The sequence below is a fragment of the Myotis yumanensis genome, unplaced genomic scaffold (assembly GCF_028538775.1).
Source record: "Myotis yumanensis isolate MYYU_CA2020_CCGP unplaced genomic scaffold, mMyoYum1.0.hap1 SCAF_3, whole genome shotgun sequence".
Taxonomy (NCBI): domain Eukaryota; kingdom Metazoa; phylum Chordata; class Mammalia; order Chiroptera; family Vespertilionidae; genus Myotis; species Myotis yumanensis.
In genome coordinates this window covers 148,048,022-148,070,406 of record NW_027223754.1, presented here as the reverse complement: position 1 = coordinate 148,070,406, position 22,385 = coordinate 148,048,022, and the positions used below count along the sequence as shown (strand labels likewise).

The following is a 22,385-nucleotide window of genomic DNA, read 5'->3' as shown; positions in this document are numbered from 1 at the left end:
AGAGGCTCGCCCCAATGACAGCGACCAGCGCCCTGCCTTGGTCTGGCATCCCTGCTCACCTGCTTCACCATCCCGCTGGGCCGACATCCGCCATGTTCCCCGCGTGCTCCGGGTAGGCAGCGCATGCCATAGCAACCGGTTGTTAGGTTGTTTGGTTTGTTCTGCTGTTCGGTCTACTTGCATATTAGCCTTTTATTTGTTAACTCTGTATCTAATTTTTTGAGAAACTGCCTGATTGTCAAAGTGGCTGTGCCATATTACATTACCATCAGCAGTGTATGAAGGTTTCAGTTTCTCATCCTCACCAAGACTTGTCTTTTTTTATTAAAGGTACTCTAGTGTGGCCCAGCTGGTATGGCTCAGTGATTGAGCGTCAACCTATGAACCAGAAGGTCGTGGTTCGATCTCAATCAGGGAACATGCCTGGGTTGCGGGGCTTGATCCAGTGTGGGGCGTACAGGAGGCTGCCAATCAATGATTCTCTCTCATCATTGATGTTTCTAGCTCTCTTTCCCTCTCCTTTCTGAAATCAATAAAAATATATTCTTAAAAAAGAAGCTACCCTAGTGGATGTGAAATGGTATCTTATTGTAGTTTTGATTTACATTTCCCTGATAGTTAATGATGTTGAACATCTTTTCGTACTGGCATTATTCATAATAACCAAAAATTGGAAACAACTCAAATGTCCATCAATGAATGGATTTTTAAAATGTGTAGTATTCATATAATGGAATATTATTCAGCCATAAAAAGAAATTAAGTACAGAAACATACTTATAGCATGCATAAACCTTGAAAGCATGCTAAGTGAAGGAAGCCAGTCACAAAGGACTACATATTGTATGGTTCCATTTATATGAAATGTCCAAAATAGGCAAATCCATAAAGTCAAAGTGGATTAGTGGTTGCTTAGGGTTGGGGGATGAGAGGAAATGGGAATGAGGCTTTATGTTGGTGTGGTGAAATGTTTTAAAACTGATTGTGGTGATGGTTGAAAAACTGGGAATGTACTAAAAATCACTGAACTGAACTGTACATTAAATGAGTGAATTGTACATGTTATTTAAAAAGTTAAAGATGAAAGTATGAACTTGTATAGTTTTAATTTAAGTGTTTTGTTTTCTTAGATAAAATTGAATTCAGGCTATTTTCTTTTTAATAATAGTAACATTATTAATCTCTACTCGCTTTCTATTCCCATCCCCTTAAACATCTTTTAGGTTTGCCCTTGTTGGTGTTGGATCTGAAGCATCCTCAAAAAAGTTAATGGATCTGTTGCCTAAAAGAGAACTTCATGGTCAGAATCCTGTTGTAACTCCATGCAATAAACAGTTCCTGAGTCAGTTTGAAATGCAGTCCAGGAAAAGTAAGCAATTCCTCTGAGGCTTTTATTGAAAGATGTGTATTTTAATCAATTTTGCTAGCATTTATTAGATATTATACTAGAAAAGTCACCTTAATATTTAGTTTGTTGGAGAATCCATTTTAGGAAGTCCATGCTTTGCATTTGATTTAATTACTGGTTATGACTGTGATCCTGTATGCTGGAAACCTACTCCCATTTTTCTCTAGGTGTCACAAACCCATTATTATTCAACAGTGTGCAAGTTCTGTAGCCCTGCCATTCTTGTCCTGTCATTCCCCTCCTAGAGAAAGGAAGAAACTACATTCTAATCCTTAGATTGAAGGAAACTTATGTGGATGTGTGTTATGGTGGTGGAGAAACCACTGATAACCAGAAAATATTCGTTGATTTCTGCTTGGCACCAAGACCTTTCACCACTTGGTAAAGTGACTATAGAAAAGATTTGCCATTGCCCACTTATGAATGCTATCACTTAAAGAGATAAGATGGATGATCATGTATTAAACAGAAATTCAAGTGGTTGGTATTTTTTTAATGTTTTAGCACTTAAGGCTTAATTAACAAGAATATGTTACAAAATTTAAATGATTTATGCTTAGTGAAATTTGGATTTCTGTTGGAGAATTTGGTCTTGGCTGCTGCAGAGAGTACTGTATTTTGAAAGTAACTCATACTTATTCATTGGAAATACATATGTGCCTGGATATTTTGAAACTTCAAAAGAACGCAAATAAATGTGAATGTTTTCCTAATCAATACTTCTCAAGTAGTTTGGAAAGGGCCAAGGCATCTGCAAGTTAGTGTATAGTATAAATGTTCTTTGAAATGTGGTTGTTTCTAATAATAATGGTTACATTTCAGAGAACTATTTTAATAAATGCTATTTATGAGTATTTGGATATTTGCAGCTACACAATCAGGACAAATGTCTGGGGAAGGTAAAGCTGGTCCTCCAGGAGGCAGTTCACGTGCAGCATTTCCACAAGGTGGTAGAGGACGGGGCCGTTTTCCAGGGGCTGTTCCCGGTGGGGACAGATTTCCTGGGCCAGCAGGACCAGGAGGGCCACCCCCACCTTTTCCAGGTAAATTTTTTCTTAAAATTACTATGGATAAAATGTGTCTATCTAATACCTCTTTTCCTTTTCTCTCTTTTCAAGTAATGCATTATTGATGTGACTTACTCTCCTTGTTATGCTATTTTTGGAATCCAGGAAATTTGATCAAGCATCTTGTTAAAGGAACTCGGCCTTTGTTCCTGGAAACTAGGATTCCATGGCATATGGGGCACAGCATAGAGGAAATACCCATTTTTGGCCTAAAAGGTCTTTATTTTTCTCCAAACTTGCTTGACTTATATATAGAATATTTACATCCGTCTTATTTTCTTACCTCTTAAAAAATTCTTTCAAGACAATTTTTCCTTATTTCACTTTCTAGCTTGGCATCAGAGTAGAATATAAGGTGGGTGATTTCACTGTAAGAAATGTGTGTATGCTGAAAGATGGAAACTATCGCTAAGTATAATTGTCTTTAGTAAAGTTTTTGTTTCAATAATTTTTCTTAAGCATAAATTGAGGAAGTTAAATTTGTAAGGATATACTTTATCTTTGTAATTGTTAGTGTAGCATTTACCATATGGGTTTTATTTAACAAGAAAGAATATTGGTCTATGAGTTATGCTTTAAAAGTATAATCTTGGCATGAAGGTTAAAATACTTTATTGAAGTGTGTTTTTTTTTTGTTTTTGTTTTTTTCCTCCCCTTTATTCTATAGCTGGACAGACTCCACCACGTCCACCCTTAGGTCCTCCAGGCCCACCTGGTCCACCAGGTCCACCTCCACCTGGTCAGGTTCTGCCACCTCCTTTAGCTGGGCCTCCTAATCGAGGAGATCGCCCTCCACCGCCAGTTCTTTTTCCTGGACAACCTTTTGGGCAGCCTCCTTTGGGTCCGCTTCCTCCTGGTCCTCCACCTCCAGTTCCAGGCTACGGCCCCCCTCCTGGTCCACCACCTCCACAACAGGGACCACCTCCACCTCCAGGCCCCTTTCCACCTCGTCCACCTGGTCCTCTTGGGCCACCCCTTACACTTGCTCCTCCTCCGCATCTTCCTGGACCACCTCCAGGTGCCCCACCTCCAGCTCCACATGTGAACCCAGCTTTCTTTCCTCCACCAACTAACAGCGGCATGCCTACATCAGATAGTCGGGGTCCACCACCAACAGATCCATATGGCCGACCTCCGCCATATGATAGGGGTGACTATGGGCCTCCTGGAAGGTAAGTTAGTATGTTTCTTTGAATGTAGACTTGGTATATTTTGTAGAAGATATTCTACGTTCCATCATTGAAGTTTTTATAACGTTATGGTCTTTCCCCAGATACTTAATTTTCTGTGTTATTTTCTCTTCTTATTATAAAAGGCAGTATGGTATGGTAAAAAGATACACAGAACAGGGTTGGGAATAATCCAGCTCTGCTACTTGCATAGCTATGTGATGTTTGTGCAGGTCACTAAATCCCTGGGGATTCATTTCCTTCATATATTTTTTTAAAAAATATGTTTTTGATTTTTTTTTTAGAGAGAAGTGGGGAGAGTGAGCGAGCGATAGAAACATCGATGAAAGAGAAACATCACTCACATCAATGGGCTGCCTCCTGCACACCCCCTAGAGGGGATAGAGCCCAAAACTCGGGCATGTGCCCCGACCAGAATTGAATCAGTGACCTCTCAGTGCATAGGACAATGCTCAACTAACAGCCACGCTGGCTAGGGCTACATGTACAATTTTCAATGTTGTCAAGCAGCTTTAGAAAATCTTGTTGGCATTTTACTCATTTTTTTAACCAATATTTGCACTTACTGAGCACCTTTTATTTTCCAGATACTTTTCTAGGATTTAGGGGGAAACAGGATAGTCTACAGTCTTGTCTTGCCTGAAATTCTATTAATCAGACATTTATTATCCTTCATTTGTGAGTTGGGCCCTCTGTCTGGAGTATCTAAACGTAATGAAACCAAATTGCTGTCCTTGATTGTGTAGGCTATATTTTTTGCAGTCAACATTTTGTGTGTGTATTCATCAAAAAATTTCTTACCTGTTTTCTGTGAGAATTAAAAATGTTGTATTGTAGATATGTAACTATATCATTTCTGGCCTCCACAAAGAAGATTTCTAAGCTGCTACTTCATTTTATCTGTAAGATCGTGATATTAGAGAATTTTGCTTATTAGATTTGCTTTCTTACTAGGAGAAAATAGCATGCTTCAATTTGGAAAAGTAAATACTTGCTCTAAGGCACTTGTCAAAACAACCAATATAAATTGCTTTATGTACTGTTAAGACTAAGTTAGAAATCTGTTGTGTATGAGTTAAAGTTTATTCTGATTTTTATAGGGAAATGGATACGGCAAGAACTCCACTGAGTGAAGCTGAGTTTGAAGAAATCATGAATAGAAATAGAGCAATCTCAAGCAGTGCTATTTCAAGAGCCGTGTCTGATGCCAGCGCTGGTTTGTGTATTTCTTTCTGTATTAATACTTCTTAATTATGTTATTATGAATGATTGTTTCTATATAGTAGTTATTTATATATTCCCAAGTCAATTTCTCTCCTTTATTTAAAAGGTATTGAAGAAAGCTGTGTATCACAGTGTAATGGAAAAGCCCCTAATTTAAAATTTTTATATGTAGATTTAAATCTCAACCCTGACATTTAATGACTGAGGCGCCTTAGGACCACTCATTTATTATCATATTTACAAAATGGTAACGTGCTTCATATAGCTATACTAATAACAAAAAACTGCTAATTTTATGCACAGAAAAGCCTTTTGCAAATGGTAAAATACTAAAAAAAAAAAAAAAAAAGAAATCTTCTGTGATCATTTTAAAGTTCACTCCTTGTGTAAACTGCTTTATATTTATACTCTTACTGCAGAGGTGATTTGGTGGTATTTTGAAAATAAAATTTATTTGACCTCAACCCCTCTTCTTCCCCTCACAGGTGATTATGGGAGTGCAATTGAGACATTGGTAACTGCAATTTCTTTAATTAAACAATCCAAAGTATCTGCTGATGATCGTTGCAAAGTTCTTATTAGCTCTTTGCAAGATTGCCTTCATGGAATTGAATCCAAGTCTTATGGTTCTGGATCAAGGTAAAACTTTCCTGTCTCATTTCTATTTAAACCTGCTACTTTTACATATGGAAAAAATATGTTTGGGACTTTAAAATAGGACTACACTTGATCATTTCACTGTTTTTGTACTTGGTATTCTTTCTGTTAGGAGCCCTTTTCCTGAAAAAATGTTTTTATTGATGAGGGGCGGGGGGGGGGGGGGGCGCGCGCGCACACACACACACACACACACACACACACACACACACACGAGAGCCGTGGGCTGCCTGCCTCCTGCACGCCACCTACTGGGGATTGAGCCTGCAACCTGGGCATATGCCCTGATCAGGCATCATATCGGACACTGCTCAACTAGATGAGCCATACTGGCCAGGGCATGGCTTATATTTTTCATGCCTCAACTCAGTCTAACTTATAGCAGGAGTGTTCTCCCAGGACATTTTGTCAGGTTTTGTTATTGCTTCCATAGTACTACTATAATCTATTCCTGTTTATTATTAATTCACATTTATTTTCACTATACATGTTGAAAGTTGGAAGGGGCCTTACCCATCCTATTCACTACAATATTCTTTTTTTAAAATAAATTTCTTGGGGTGACATAGATTCAAGTGTGCACTTGTATAAAACATCATCTGCATATTGCATTGTGTGTTCACCACCAAAAGTCTAGTCGCCTATTTTTGGGTTTTTTTTTTTTTTTTGCTCTTAAATATATTTTACTGATTTTTTACAGAGAGAAAGGGAGAGGGATAGAGAGTCAGAAACATCGATGAGAAAGAAACATCTATTAGCTGCCTCTTGTACACCCCCTACTGGGGATGTGCCCGCAACAAAGGTACATGCCCTTGACCAGAATCAAACCTGGGACCCTGCAGTCCGCAGGCTGATGCTCTATCCACTGAGCCAAACTGGTTAGGGCTAGTCTCGCTTTACCGCTATTTATTTGAACCCCTTTACCTTCAAAATACCCTCACCCCCTACCCTTTGGTAACCACAATACTGTTGTTTATGTATGAGTTTTTTGTTTATTCCTTTGTTGCTTTCTGTTTTATATCCCATGTATGAGTGAAATTATATGGTTCTTGTCCTTTCTGTTTGGCTTATTTTGCTTACTATGATACTCTCAAGATCCATCCATATTGTTGTGAATAGTGTTTCATCCTTTCTTATGGCTGAGTAGTATTCTGTTGTATCTATGAACCATATCTTTATCTAGTCATCCATCCATGGACACTTGGTTTTTTCCATGTCTTGGTTACCATGTATGATGCTGCGATGAACATAGGGGTACATATATCTTTACAAATAAATGTTTTCTAACTTTTTTTTGGTGTACCCAGAAGAGAGAGATTCATTCCTGGGTCATATGGTAGCTCTATTCTTAATTTTTTGAGGAACCTTCATATTTATTTTCCATAGTGGCTGTCACTACAATATTTCTAATGAATATACAGAATATACAGAATGGGTGTTAACTCCCTTTCTTGAACAAGGGAGTTAATGAATGGATTATCTATTCTTAGTTTTTTAATTAGGTAATTCCATATTTTAGCGTTACTGCTTACCTTGAAATTTTTCATACTTTTTAATGGTAGATCTTTAATCTTCACATGATACTCTGAGATCTGTCTTTTGTATAATTTATCTGGTGGTAGAATCTTTTTCGTAAAGTTAAGGAAAAAGAGATTGTCATAGTCATGGTCCCCTACTTTATAATTATTACATTTTGACCCATTGTAAGGACTTTTGTATCTGAACAAATTAGTCATAGCTAAAAACCATATCTCATACGGTCTTCTTTTAAACATTTTAAGTCCAAAGTAAGCACCTAATAATGAATTTCAAATTTTTAAAAGTATTTTAGGCAGCATACTTTGTTAAATTACCTGTGGTTTGTTTTTTAAGTGGTTCATGAAACATTTCTCTTCATTAAGTAACAATGTGAATAATATCCCAGTCTTTACTAGTGGTCGTAATTAGTGGGTTTTCTTCTTTGCTTCCCACCACTCTTCTCAGCCTTCCCAACAAGCATGTATATATTATTAGAAAGTTTCTTAGAGGAGTGACATTTTTTAGTTAGTTATAAAGGTAAAATTGATATTTATGTATGGGTTTAGGTAACCTGTGTTAATAGGTGGTAATTTTTTTTAACTTTTTTTTAAAAAAAGATGTTTTTATTGATTTTAGAGACAGAGGAAGGGAGAGGGAGAAAGAGATAGAAATATCAATGAGAAACATTGATCGGCTGCCTCCCGCATATCCATGTACTGGGGATCATACCTGCAACCAAGGCATGTGCCTGACCGGTAATGCAACTGGTGGTCTCTTGGTGCATGGGATGACACTCAATCCACTGAGCCACACCAGCCAGGTAATAGGTGGTAATTTCTTATATTTAAGTCCCATTGTATATTGAGTGATTTCATGAATTTTATATCTACAAAACTACCTTCTGTATGTTCTTTAGCTTGAAATAGAAGTCCTTTGAACTTTTCTCTTTCACCTTTCTGTTTGTTTGTTTGTTTACTTGTGTTAATTCTCACCCAAGGCTATTTTCCCTTTGATTTTTAGAGAGAGTGGAAGGGAGGGGGAGAGAGGCACATCGATTGGTTGCCCCCCACACGAGCCCTGACAGGGCTGGGGATCGAGCCTGCAATCAAGATGTTTGCCCTTAACCTAAATCAAACCCCGGGACCCTTCAGTCTTTGGGCCGACACGCTATTTGCTGAGCCAAACTGGCTAGGGCTTATCTTCCTGTTTATTATTCGGTGAACAATACATGTCTATTTTAGACTACAAATTATCTATGTATATAAAAACCCAGCGACCAGAATGGCGGTGGCTTTGACGCACACTGTGGCAGCCAACCAGCTTGATCCAGGCCCTGATCAGCCCCAACACCCTCCTGGCCAGACCCCACCTGTGCCTGAATTTGTGCACCGGGCGTCTAGTAATAGATAAAACGTGATGTGTGCCATGTTCCCAATATTTGGGTGAGTATTTTTAAAAATGGGAATTCTAGTTCATGATTATAGGTGTGTTGGTAAATCATTGATGTTCAAGATATCATAAGTCTGAAATAGGCCTATAAAATTTATTTTTGCCTTAGAGGTTTTTAAGAACCAGAATTTTTTTTTATTATAGCAAAGGTGGAAATTTATTGAAGAACAAGTACAGATTCCCACACGGGGAAGGGGAAAGAATCTCACAGTACAGACTCCCACGTGGGGAAGGGGAAAGAGTCCCCAAACACTAAATATTGAAAATCTTTTTAAGTTATCCAATATGGAGAGCATTAATCCAGTAATTTCTTTTAGAAGACGTGAACGATCAAGAGAGAGGGACCATAGTAGATCACGAGAAAAGAGTCGGCGCCATAAATCCCGCAGTAGAGATCGTCATGATGATTATTATAGAGAGAGAAGCAGAGAAAGAGAGAGACACCGTGACCGAGATCGGGATCGAGACCGAGAGCGTGACCGAGAGCGCGAGTATCGTCATCGTTAGAAGGTGGGTATTCCTTGTCCTATTGTATTTAGTCTATGCATTATTAACAGTAATTATAACTCCGAGGCTATTGTTTATACAGTATATACCTACATTTTAAATGGTCCAACTACTTGTTCTGAGTTTAATCTTCTGGAACCATCTGAGACAGATGACAGGTGAGTAATGGCAGGTAAAAAATTTGACCTCTTATCTTTGAATATTGTATTGCTGAGTTATAACTTTTAGTTTTCAGATTGTTAAGGGTCTTAAGAAAGCCAGAAAATAATCAAGAGGACTCATTGTCTACTTCTAAAATCCAAAAATTGGAATTCTCTTAATCATATAATTTGCATATGACTTAAAATATAAAATACAAGGAATTATTTCTCTCATTACATATATATATATACATATATATATATGTATGTATATATATATATATATATATATATATATATAGTGCTTGGACTTTAAAAAGTAAATTTTAAAGTTTCTCTTCTGGAACTAACTTCATTCATTCATCCCTAAAACTTAAAAATGCAGGATGGTTTCTCAACATTGAAAGAGCTTTTCTACTTAAAAAAACAAAAAACCCAATTTTTAGTAAAGACACTTTTTCTAGCACCTGGTTTTTGTTTTTAAAAGAAAAAAAACAAAACACAGTATTCTTTAATTTGGAAAGAAGATATGAACTTCAATTAAAATGGGTTCGGGATACTTCATATCTAAGAATTTTTAATTGTATCAAATTATTCATCCCAGGTTAGAATAACCATGGAATAATTTTCTTTGATGTTTCATTCATAACCATAATCATTGTCTTTTTTTCTGTATTTTAAAACTTTCTTGTGTACATTTTTCATAAAGCAGTAAGAGTTGTCTGTTTCTACTTCATTTTCACGTGTAATTTTATTTTTATATTGTGAACAGCATTTATTCATGTGAAAAGTGGGAGGAGGGCACTATAAATGCTTGTGCATGTGACACAAAGGTTATTCTGTAAACAAATTTTTTCTTTATATGTTGTTGGCATACTCAGATTAGACTATAACTGTGTAACTACTCTTTACACAGTTATTTCCCATAACCATGGGGAACATTGAAAATTAAGTGATGGTAATTGTTAGTATTTAAACTGTTATGGACAAAATCAAAGACTATCAATGTATAATGTTGTGATAGAAGAGCAGTTTATTTAGCTAATAGATATGTTTTAGCAACTGATAATTTTTTTGATAATTTAGTAAATAAGCATGTCAGTCTTATTTTTATGGTACCTAATAATCTATTCCATTATTTGTAGTTTTAAGAGCTCTTTGAAGTGAAAAGGCCAGTTTTAATACTTTTCCTTGCATTTCAATATCCTAACCCTGACAGTTAATGACTCAGGGGTCTTAGGGCATTCCAAATATGTAGTATATTTATCAAAATTTCAATTTTAAAATATTCCTCCATGTATTTGTATTATAGAACTTAATATAAATACTTCTCAAAACATTTCTTTAATGTGATGCAAAACATCTTTCACTTTTAAAATTGGGCTTATTGAAATAGGTACTGTTTTTCGGATGAGTAACAATTGAATACTTGTATCATGTAAATTTAAACATTAAATTTTAAAAGATACAGGTTTTGATACCCGTTGGTTGAACAGATCTTATTTCATCTTATGAAAAAATTCTCAGTGTCCATCAATTGCTTAAGATGAATTGTGGCCAACTTATTACTTGAATGCTTATCAGCCATTTCATTTTATAGTTAGGTACAGGTCCTACAAGTTATTTTTAATGAGTTTTCTTACTGGTTCTATTTAAAACTAGCATAGTCGGCCAAGTAAACTCCTTGAAAAGTTCAGTGTTGATTTTAAATACTTTGAATTAACTAATATTACATTACAGTAATGGGTACATCTAACTATATCATGCCTTGAGTTTTGTTAGATTCAGACATTAACTATGAATTGCTAACTTGAAAACTATTGTTGACATTTTTCTTAATCACTGATGTGTAACCATACCAGAATCTTCATGTTTTGTTTGTACATTAATCAGAATTGAGTTGCAATATTGTTATGTGCCTTCATCCAAGCAATATTTTTACATAAGCATTTCCAGTGCAAAAATTTCTGTTATTCTGGAATATTATATCTTTGCTATATACCAAACTTATTGTTGATGTAGGGATGGGGGAGTGGGATTAAATATAATCAAGTGAAAAACTTTTAAAAATAAGCAATATCTGCATATTTAATCACCTTTAAGGTCTGTTGACCTTTTTAGAAGTTTTTAAATATGAGTCCTTTTGAGCTTTCAGGTAAATCTTAAAATTGACTAAACGGAATAAGAGTACCTTGGAAGCTGAAGTGAATGTCAGAAAGTCTGTATACAAATAAAACAATGTAATCTATTATTAAAATGATGAATGGCTAAAAGGGCAAGTTCTTAATTTAACTGGAAACATTATGATGTTGGCAAGCTGTTAATGTCTGTCCTATTTTAATTTTTTGTGTTTGAACTGTTGGTAATGTTAATTGCATTCTCTCATTTTAAAAAATGTATTAGTTTTTCTAAAAGCATACAATATCTAGGTTCAAATAGATAATATTTCAATGAGAATATCAGTATTGTAAATTTTTGGTATGTAAATACATTGTGCTTTATACGCTGTAATTTCTGCCTATTCTCAGACCACTCTGAGCAAAATAAAAGTATATCAGTGTTGTAAGATTGTACACTTACAGAAATAATTTTACTTTCATAGTTATTTTCTTTAGGTTGCATTCCACTTATTATTTCTGTTAAGAATTCAGTTTCTCTTTGTGTATTGAGGAGTTGAAACCAAATTATTATTTTTTTAAAAATATATTTTTACTGATTTCAGAGGGGAAGGAAGAGGGAGAGATAGAAATATCAGTGATGAGAGAGTATCATTGATGGGCTGCCTCCCAAATGCCCCCTACTGGGGATTGAGCCTGTAACCCAGGCATGTGCCCTGATTGGAATGGAACCATGACCTCCTGGTTCATAGGTCGATGTTTAACCACTAAACCACACAGATCGGGCCCCAATTTTGTTTTTTTAAATACTCTTTATTCATCTTTCCCTGATAAATGAATTTCACATATTCTCAAATCATCACCCATTTCTTTGATAAAAATTTAAGCATCATGAATAGAATATGGGTTAAATAACTACACTTTTTGTTGAGTGATTACTTCTGCCATAAATATCATGATCTTAAACGTTACTGCATAAAATTTAGGGCACTTTGCATCTCTTACTCAGTTTATAGCTTTTCATTAATTTGGGGAAAACAAAAGTTTCTTACATTAAGATGTTTCATCTTTTTTTTCTTCTAATAATTTTTATTGATTTCAGAGAGGAAAGGAGAGGGAGAGAGAGAGAGAAACATCAATGATGAGCCCTAACCGGTTTGGCTCAGTGGATAGAGTGTCTCCCTGGGGACTGAAGGGTCCCAGGTTCGATTCAGGTCAAGGGCATGTTCCTTGGTTGCGGGCACATCCCCAGTAGGGGTGTGCAGGAGGCAGCTGTTCGATGTTTCTCTCTCATCAATGTTTCTAACTCTCTATCCCTCTCCCTTCCTCTCTGTAAAAAAATCAATAAAATATATTTTAAAAAATCAATAAAATATATTTTTTTTAAAAAGAAAATGAAACATCAATGATGAGAATCATTGATCGGCTGCCTCCTGCACGCCTCCCACTGGGGATTGAGCCCACAACCCCGGGCTTATGCCCTTAACTGGAATCAAACCCAGGACCCTTCAGTCCACAGGTTGATGCTCTATCCCAGGGGTACTCAAACTACGGCCCACCGGCCACATGCAAATACAAATATTGTATTTGTTCCCGTTTTGTTTTTTTACTTGAAAATAAGATATGTGCAGTGTGCATAGGAATTTGTTCATAGTTTTTTTTTAAAACTATAGTCCGGCCCTCCAACGGTCTTAGGGACAGTGAACTGTCGCCCTGTTTAACAAGTTTGAGGACCCCTGCTCTATCCACTGAGCCAAACCAGCTAGGGCAAGATGTTTCATCTTAAGAGTTAGTGTTACTTTAAGGCATATGTGGAAATTAAAATTCTCTTAATTATCTGATGAATGATCCTGGTGGTAATGAAATTTAAAAATTATTTCTGCAACTCTTAAGTCATCTAAGGTCTGCCTTGTGTTGTGCAGCCCTGTGTTTTCTTTGTGGTTTCCTGTATATCCTTACTGCTTCTTTTGGATATGCTAGTTCTCACTTCTTTCACTCTGATTTTCTTTGCTTTTAGTATTATTTGTAAAACCTGTCTGACTACCAGCTGTCTAAAGTGCAAGAGGGTAGGAAGTGATCCCTTGGATATATAGTGTGTTTTTGCTCATTGTGGTTTAAGAATATGGTTGTTTACAAATAGTGTCCCTCTTTAAAAAAAAAAATCCATGCCAATGTGAGTCACTTTGCTCTCTCTCCATCTTAATGTGAAACTTATTATCATTGTTCTAGTTTGTAAATTAGATTGTTTTGAATGAATATTTAGTTAGCATTGTTTAACAAGAACTTAATAACCAACAAAGGGCTAAGTTTGCCATATATGCTATCCAAATTTACTAATTTGCTTTCTGTGGTAGCATGTTTTAACTCTCACAGTGAATTCTAAATCACATAAGCTTATTTTGAAATGTCCATTTTGTGAACTTTTGAGGACAAAGCTGAGTTATGTTTGTGGTTAAGTTCATTTCTACTATTTAGTGAACTGCCTAGAGTAACATCATGTAACGGTTTTATAGTGTAATAAAAGGCTTTAGTTTAAATGAGGTAAGTACTAACTCTAAAGGTAGAAAGCCAAAAACATGAAATGTTTTGGTAGTAAGGGAACTTTCTGAAAACATCTACAGTAGACAGAATTTTGTATGATATATCTATGTCGATGCAGGAAGGAATTTTGATTTTTAAAAGGATTTAACTTATATTTAGAGACTTCTTTTTTTTCCCTCCATTCCTCTCCGTAAGGAGAAATTTTGAGGTAAAAGTGAATTTAATTTCACTGGGTTAATTAAAAGTACATCTCTAAAATTACATTAGCATTCTTTAAATTAAATATATTAATGTAAAAACGTATAAAAGAGCCATATCAAATACACACTTGAATCTTTTACCTGACAGATGAATTTGCCATGGGTTTAAGATACTGATGCTAAGAAATTTGCTTAGTTTCTAACAGAAACACTCATAATTTGAGTTTTTACTATTGACTTAATTTTACATTAATCTCAAAATGCAGATGCTTCTCTATTGAAATTTTATAACTGTTAGCTAATAAAGCAAGTAATTGTTTTGCTTTGACATAAAAAGATTTGACCAAATGTTACTCTCAAAACAAAAGCATTGATTGTATTTGTCACTTTTAAGCTTCTTTTTGATATCTTTGTTTATGTAGATGTTTACTTAGAAATTTGAGACTATAATATGGAATCGGATTATTGGAAATGGATTGTATTGCCTTCAAATTTGCTTTCATTTGGGATTATGTATTTTGTATATCCAAATGGATAACTGTAAAGTGTTTAGAAATAGAAATAAAAACTGGATTTTATGTCTGTATGGTAAAATTGAGAAACTTATTAATAGTAAAGATCTAACTATAAAGTAGAATTATGCAAAAGACGAGTGCATTTGTCCTAGATAAAGATGTATGGTATAATTTCACAAACAGGATTTTCTACATTAAGAGCAGTCAAATTCTGCATTGGAGTGATGAATGATATAAAGTTGCAGTGTATGTCGTGATTTTTGGAAGGGTTGGGTGTTTTTATTTTGTTCACTGTGACCTTAAATAATTTTTCCCTCTTAGTGATTCATCTCTCCCAGCATAACAAAAATATAGGGTGATAGCAATTTTTTGCAATAAGATTTATTACTTTTTCAGTAATCGTTTTTTCATATTCCTTGTCTCTTTAATACTGTGATACTAGTTTTTAAAAGTGCATTGCAAATAATAAAAATAAAACATTAAAGCTGCCTTTCTAGATTTTTTTTTCATGAAATAATTCCATCAAAAGGTTCATCAACAATAAGATAAGGGTACTGTAACAGGTAACATTAGAAATGGCGTAATTATCTCTTTGAAAAACATGGGAAAATAGAAACTATTTAAAAGAGAAAGTCCAAGATTATAACATTGCTTTTTCCTTTTGCAGTTACACAATGTAGGTTTTTACTGCTAGGCAGTGTGAATGTGATATGTGTACTGATGCTCTTAAGATTCTTAGAGCCTAGTGGAGAGGAAAGGACATAAAAGATAAAATGTATAGTTTGATAGAATATTAAGTACTCATAATTACAGAGCAAAAATATTTCTTAACTTATGGCAAAATATCACTAAATATTGTGCTCTTTTGCCTCTTATTGAAGTGCTCTCTTGGGGTTTATATTTTAAATACTTGATGTTTCAGTGATCACTTATCCAAGTAAATTGAATGGCTTTTTTTGTGAACCTCTACTTGAAGTTTGCACATTTATGTATTCTTAAAATTTTAGTTTATCAAATTCATTGTTTTTTTTCCCCTTTATGTGAGTTTTCAATGAAATTTATTGTAGATTCCTATTTAGCTTGTTTTTGGTTAGTTTATTACATTAGATATTTAAATATAGGAGGATGAGACTGAAAGTAAAGTAAATGTTTTAAATTTGTATTACGTCTGAAAATTTGTACATGGATGTTATTATATTTATTTAAATGTGCATACTAAGCTATATATTCATAAATTTTGTAACATGGAGGACCCTTTGATTGATAACATTTGCAGAAGTTCCTGTATGCTGTCAAATAAATACAACTAATTTGTAAAATAATTTATTGCATTTTATATTCACTTCGCATTTAATTGTTAATGCATTCTATAGAATTGATATGTCTTTGAATGAAAATATTTACATTAAAATCAAGCATTTAAAAATTATTTTGTAGTATGCATATTTTAGAAAATGACTTATGTTTCCATCGTCACAGAAACAGTAGCTGCTATATTTTTTTTCTTTTCTGTTTCAGTCATTAAATGTATAAGACATTAAGGTCCAAAAAGATTGAAATCAGAATGTCTCAAGTTTTAATCATCACATAAATTGGGAACATTTCTCCACCACAAAGGCAGCTACTGTTTCAATTCTTACTTTGTGTTAGAATACTTAACAGTGAAATAGATGCACGACTTGTGTTTGTATAGTTAAGCCAGCGTTTTTCTGTGTATTATGGGGAATAGCAAAATCTACATCACAAATTTTGACACATTACAGCTGAAGGAAGAGGAACACCTTCCAAGACAAAACAGTCTTCATGAGGGAAACATGACGCTTGTCCAGCAGTTTGCTTCTTGTGATTGAACTGAACGTGTAAGGATTCATGGATAAAATGAACAGGAATAGATCTGAATAAAGCAAATCTGCATAAATGGTAACCAGTAGCTCCTTTTCTTTTTTATGTTGCTTAACTGTTTTTATTTGAGGAAAACCTGTGTGATTTAAAAGTTAAAGCTTTTGCAACTTTATTACTGGTTATATACTTTTTGGCCATTATAATGTGCAAGCAATTGAAACAAATGTCAAGTAAATGCTTGTTTTTATAGTAGTTTGTTCTTGTTAAAAATGTTCATATGATAATGTCTGTAAACAGCACCACTTTGATTACAATAGATGTAGTGTTGTAATAAACTGTTTAATGGGGCTGATGTGTAAAGCTGTTCAAGTTATTTGATGTTTACACCTCAGGGAAAGTCTTGTGTTTAGCAATATCTAAAGATAATGTTACTATGACATTTATACTGTCCTCTAAAAAGGCGTTGCAATAGCATTTTTGGATATGCATCAATCTAATCTTGCATTCAGTCAATTAAACATACTAATTAAGTGTCTGTTGCCCTTGGTTTGATATAAGGATAGGTTATTACACGGATATTTAATATTTCTATATTCTGCTTTTCTAGCTCTTTTTACCTAGTTAGCTTGTGGTTTTGCTGAATGGTATGTAAACCCATAAAAACTGAAATTTCACAGACAGCAATTCAGGCAATGTGTTGGGGTCGAAACAATTTTGTGGTTTTAACAATTTAGTTAAAATCCATGCATTATTTGCTACAGTAATGCAGCTTAAGTCACAACACAAATGTACTGAAATGCTTAATTGTAAACTTCTGGTATTGAAGAAATATTTTGACAATTTCTATTTGATGCGGCAATTACTTGCGGTTTTATATTGATAGTGCTTATGGTTAATTTTTGAAGCCATGGGCAATGTAAATACAGTCATGCAGCAGACATATTTGAGTAAAGAGAGCCTTAGTTTTATTTTCTGGTTACTATATAGATTTCTGAAGGGTGTGATGTTTATTAACATCAGGTTGTATTCTCCCAAATGTGTAATGGGAGATTATAGGTATACCCTATCTATCTCCATAGTTAAAGAATTCTGTGTATTTTTATGCAACCTATTGATTCATGCTAGAGTTACTTGGTTAATCAAAGATTTTATTTTCAAACCTGCCTTGCATAAAGGCCCACAGTATAAGCACTTGCCTAGCATATGTTCTTAATTGCAACATTAGCATAGGCAGTGTCACCTTGATTAGCTATTTTACAGGAAGGTTATTCTGAATCACTACAGAAATTTGACTGAAAATCCTTAAGCAGGTTATAAATTATTTTTAAGATCTGATTATCTTTGAGAGGTCTTCTGATAATACACATTGGTTTTTAAAAAGTATCGCCAAATTTTAGGACAATGCTTAAAGTTTAGGTACCCTAGATATTATGTCATGTGCAACTTTAGAACCCTCCTGAGATTTGCACTCAGTTCTTCACTTAATCTGTGTGCTATCACACTAGTTCTTTCAAAATTAACTGTTTCAAATTCATATTACTGCCAGTTTTATTTTAAAACATTTTGTTGAGTTTTCATGCATGGGATCATTGGTGTTTATCAGAACTCTTTGCTCTCAAATTTTTAAAGTGTTTTATCTTGTTGAAATGCACTTGCCTTTTAAACATTATTTGAGAGTTGTATCAAAATCGATTTTCTTGTTTTGTATATAGGTGTTTTTTCATTTTTGTCATTTCCTAGTTTTTTATATTTTAATTATAATGCCCTAATGCAAAATACGGACATAAATCTATTACAAAGGAAATTAGTTAATAGTAATCTTAAAAGGTAAGTAAGTATCCATGTGAATAAACATTTCTCTGAACAATGTTAAAATGGAATCATAGAAATCTAACTGTTTGAACTTGAAATGAAACTGGAAATTTTATGCTAATTAAATCCTTCATTTACTTTCTCACTTTTTATCAGTGGAACCCTTTAATTGCTCATTCTGTGTCACTCTTCTCCCTACATGGCTTATCTCATTATGTGACTTATTGCAGACAGTGTGAGTGTACTAGAATTGCTTGCTACTAGTTCATTATTTTTTAAGTGTCATCAGAAGGAAATAACTTTTTGGTTTGACTAATTAAATTTCACAGTCTTGTTCTATCTGATAACACATGAATGTACAGCTGTAAAGGTGAAAATTGCAATCCTTGTTTTATTTATATCCCTTCTGTTGTTTATGGGCTGATGTGATTTTAAAGAAAATTTTTTTTATGTATAAAAACAATCCAAAGAGATAAATATTTACATAGACACCAAAAAGAGAGAGAGAGAGAGAGAGAGAGAGTCCGGAGACCTTTCAATTTTTTCTTAGTTACAGTGGATATGAAAACAAACATGAGTTTTATTTTAAACCATAGCATTTATTAGTGCTATGCAGTCACATTCCTTTTCGTCAGTAAAGTTATGTGAGTGATACAGCACCTGAATGATATTGCTTCCTGAAGCAACACTTTGAATTGAAGTGTGCTGCTTTTAGTTAAAGGACATTTGTTGTAGAAAGGATATTCCAGTGTAAATTTGGAAGTGTTTATTTGGTCAGTTTTCATAAGCAAGATTTGGACTAAGTTGAGGTGGCTGGTGATCATAGTTTAGTCCATTTAATGTTCCCTTTACCTCACATATTCTTAAGCAGTTAACTACAATTTGGAGTTCACAAATAACTTATGGATTGTAGCTTAAAGTATTTTTTTTTTTAATTTAATTCTCCCGTGGAGAACATTGCTGTTTTTTTTGGTTTGTTTGTTTGTTTTTGTTTTTTTTTAGTTTAAGGTCAGTTCTTAAACACAGGTTTTAATGAATGTTGTATAACATTTTATAGTGACAGGGGAAAATTGTTGGAAGGGTAAAGACTTTCCCTTACATATTTAAATGTGCCAATAATTAAATAAATACATAATTATTTTATACAATGAGATGCTACTACAAGACTTTCTGTTGGAGTGCTCTCGACATTTTGGTTTTTATTACCTGAATGATCATTGCATTTTCTGTATCTTATAAGATGGCCCCAATTTTGTGTTTTAATGTTCAGTCTTATTTTTAGAGAAAGTTTATGTTCTGAATCTTTACCAAGAATATAGTATTGAAATTCTTGGCGCTTTGCAGATACCTGCCCTTCAAATTTTAATTCATTAAGTTCATTTGCATCCCATAGCCGTCTGTAAATGTTTCCCACAGTTGTATGTACTTAAATGCACGCTTATCCATTGTACATATCTGACATTTTTGTGCTAAAATACATTAAGTGGGGATTTTGTAGCAAAGCATTCTGTTTTTCTGTTCTTAAAGTGTGTATGTTGTTGTTTTATTTTATTTTTTTACATTAATCTTCAGTTTAAACACTGGTGTATTTTTTTTAGCAACTTGACTCTTAGAAGCCTTAGACTAATTTTTAAATAAATATTCAACCAAAAATTATAAATTTATTAAGATGTGGCCTTACATATAGCATTCCTTGTGTTAGTAATGTGAAAGTTTTAATTTAGAGAAATCAGAAGATTCAGGATTAAAGTTTCATTAAGTTGAAATAGAAAATGTGCTAAAATGTCTAGGCTTCTGGGAGGAAGTTCTTAATATACTCTTCTTTCTTGGCATTAGAAAGAAGCAATGTGAATTTTTATGAATATTCAAAATATTCAGGCAATTGTATCCTGTTCAGATGAATTTAGATTTGTCTTAACCAATGTTTCTTTAAAATTTCAGGTTTTTGGCATTCGCTCTGAGTATGCAGCTAGTATGGTTTTTAATGTTTTAAAGACTTCCGGCTATATGAAAATTGTAATGGGAGTCTTTTAAAATATTAGGTAGAATTTCATTGAAATCACACAAATCTTAAAATGTTATCTGCGCATAGTATATACTACAGAGAGTTTTCCATTCCGTGTGTGAGTATTCTAAAACTCTGCCATGGGTGTAAATGTTTTACATTAATTTCATAATTAGACTCATAAATGAAATTAAACATTTCATTTTGAAGATTTTTCTTTCTTGTTACATTGTTACTACGTAACACTTCTCAGCATTTTGTAAGTTATTTTAAAATACAATGGTGGATTCATGTTTATTTTTTTATGTTGAAAATTGAAGTACTCAGGTGGTATTTAATGGGAAAGGAATCTTTGGGGTAATAGTGTATTCTAAGGAATGCATCTATAACATTGATGACTTTAGCCTTAAAAAAAAGGTCTATTATTCCTTCTTCCTCTTCATTCATTGGTATATTAGCAAAGTAGTTTACAGCCTTGTACAGCCTTACAGAGTTGTTTTACAATTTTGATGGAAAGACCTTAAAAAAATTGTATCATATTCCAGTATCCATGAATTACTGAATCATGGTTTGTAAATAATTTGTCTAATACCAGAAGGCCAAAGAAAGTCTTGAAATTTTAGCTATTGAGACTCTATGGTGACTTCACACAATAAGATTTCTGTGCAAAAGGTAAGGTAATCAAATGACATATTTTTGGTGTCCATGATAACTAGACTTCCATATTTGCTTCTACTAGAAAGCTCATTCCATTTTATTAAGATGTTTGTAATTGCAATTTTATGTTTAATGTTTACTTTCTTTCTTTAGCATTTAGGTGATTGTTCAGCAGTTTGCTATATGGCCATTGTTGGCCTTAAACTGCACTAGTAACAAGCATGGTATTTATCTTGTATTGAAAATAAACCAGTTTTGATAATACTTTGCAGTTTGTTCTTTTTGCTTGATTTATAATTTGTTAACCATTAAATAATGGTATCTATTGGCCATCCTATATAATAAGAGGCTAATATGAAAATTGATTGAATGGCAGAATGATCCGTCACTAATGACGCACACTGACCACCAGGGGGCAGAAGCTCAGTGCAGAAGCCACCCCCTGGTGGTCATTGCGCTCCCATGGGGTGTGCCACTCAGCCAGAAGCCGGGCAGCAGCGGTGGCAGGACCCTCTCCTGCCTCCAAGGCAGTCGGACATCCCCCAAGGGCTTAGGCTGGGCTGAGGGACCCCACCCCCTGAGTACACGAATTTCGTGCACCGGGCCTCTAGTGCAATATAACAAAAGTTGGACTGTGTCTGTATTTTGTCTTTAAGCCAGCCTCCTAGATAGTGGTTATTTTCATCTGTAATGGCATTTGGTGGTCCTTAAAGCAGATGGTATTAGACTGAAATGAAGATTTAGAAACCTAAAAGATTTCTGGGCTCTTTTATTGTTAAATATGATTCAGAAAACATTTGTCTAGTTTTAAGTGATTATGAATCTTACTAGATTCTAATCAAATAAAAATGTAGAACACAGCAAAAATATTTCACCAGCTAGCTTGAAAGTAATATAGAATACTTTTAAAACTAACAAATTTGCCCTAACCGGTTTGGCTTGGTGGATAGAGCGTCAGCCTGCGGACTGAAAGGTCCCAGGTTCAATTCCAGCCAAGAGCATGTACCTTGGTTGCGGGCACATCCCCAGTAGGGAGTGTGCAGGAGGCAGTTGATTGATGTTTCTCTCTCATCGATGTTTCTCTATCCCTCTCCCTTCCTCTCTGAAAAATCAATAAAATATATTTTAAAAAACTAACAAATGTTTATTTCAGTGTGCATCACCCATGGATTCAGACAATAGCGTGGTAAAGGCCCGGGGCAAAGGGCAGGGCAGGCTAGAAAGAGGAAAGAGTCTGGGGAAAAAAGGGGGCATATGTAATACTTTGAACAACAAAGATTAGAAAATTTGAGATTTAAATGAGGTTTTTTTCAGTGCTGTGTATTATAATACAGGACCCAAATTTCTTGAACCTGTATGCTTCAAATTATGTTCAAGGTAATTTCCAAACAGTTGAAATGGCCATATGAGAAACAACAAGTTACCATTATAGGGATTCTTTTCCATATTCCAATTCAAATTATGGTTCAGGTTTTGTTAGTTTCTCTAATACTTTTTGTTATATGTTTACATTTTCAAGAAGATTCCATTCGTTGA

General features: G+C 34.3%; 1 protein-coding gene across 4 annotated transcripts in view; it reads left to right on the top strand.

The window, feature by feature from the left end:
* The window catches only part of CPSF6 (cleavage and polyadenylation specific factor 6), a 38,225-nt gene extending 17,112 nt beyond the window's left edge, over positions 1 to 21,113 (top strand). The window contains exons 4-11 of one of the 4 annotated variants that reach the window (XM_070409761.1): positions 1,224 to 1,369; positions 2,278 to 2,451; positions 2,581 to 2,691; positions 3,143 to 3,647; positions 4,766 to 4,881; positions 5,375 to 5,528; positions 8,834 to 9,023; positions 16,297 to 21,113. In XM_070409761.1, the coding sequence (XP_070265862.1) occupies positions 1,224 to 1,369; positions 2,278 to 2,451; positions 2,581 to 2,691; positions 3,143 to 3,647; positions 4,766 to 4,881; positions 5,375 to 5,528; positions 8,834 to 9,020 (1,393 nt within the window). In that variant the 3' untranslated portion in view covers positions 9,021 to 9,023; positions 16,297 to 21,113. Of the gene's footprint in view, positions 1 to 1,223; positions 1,370 to 2,277; positions 2,452 to 2,580; positions 2,692 to 3,142; positions 3,648 to 4,765; positions 4,882 to 5,374; positions 5,529 to 8,830; positions 9,024 to 16,296 lie in introns of all 4 variants that reach the window. The other 3 variants (XM_070409760.1, XM_070409763.1, XM_070409762.1) reach the window with 3 other exon arrangements.
* Positions 21,114 to 22,385: the final 1,272 nt, after the last annotated feature.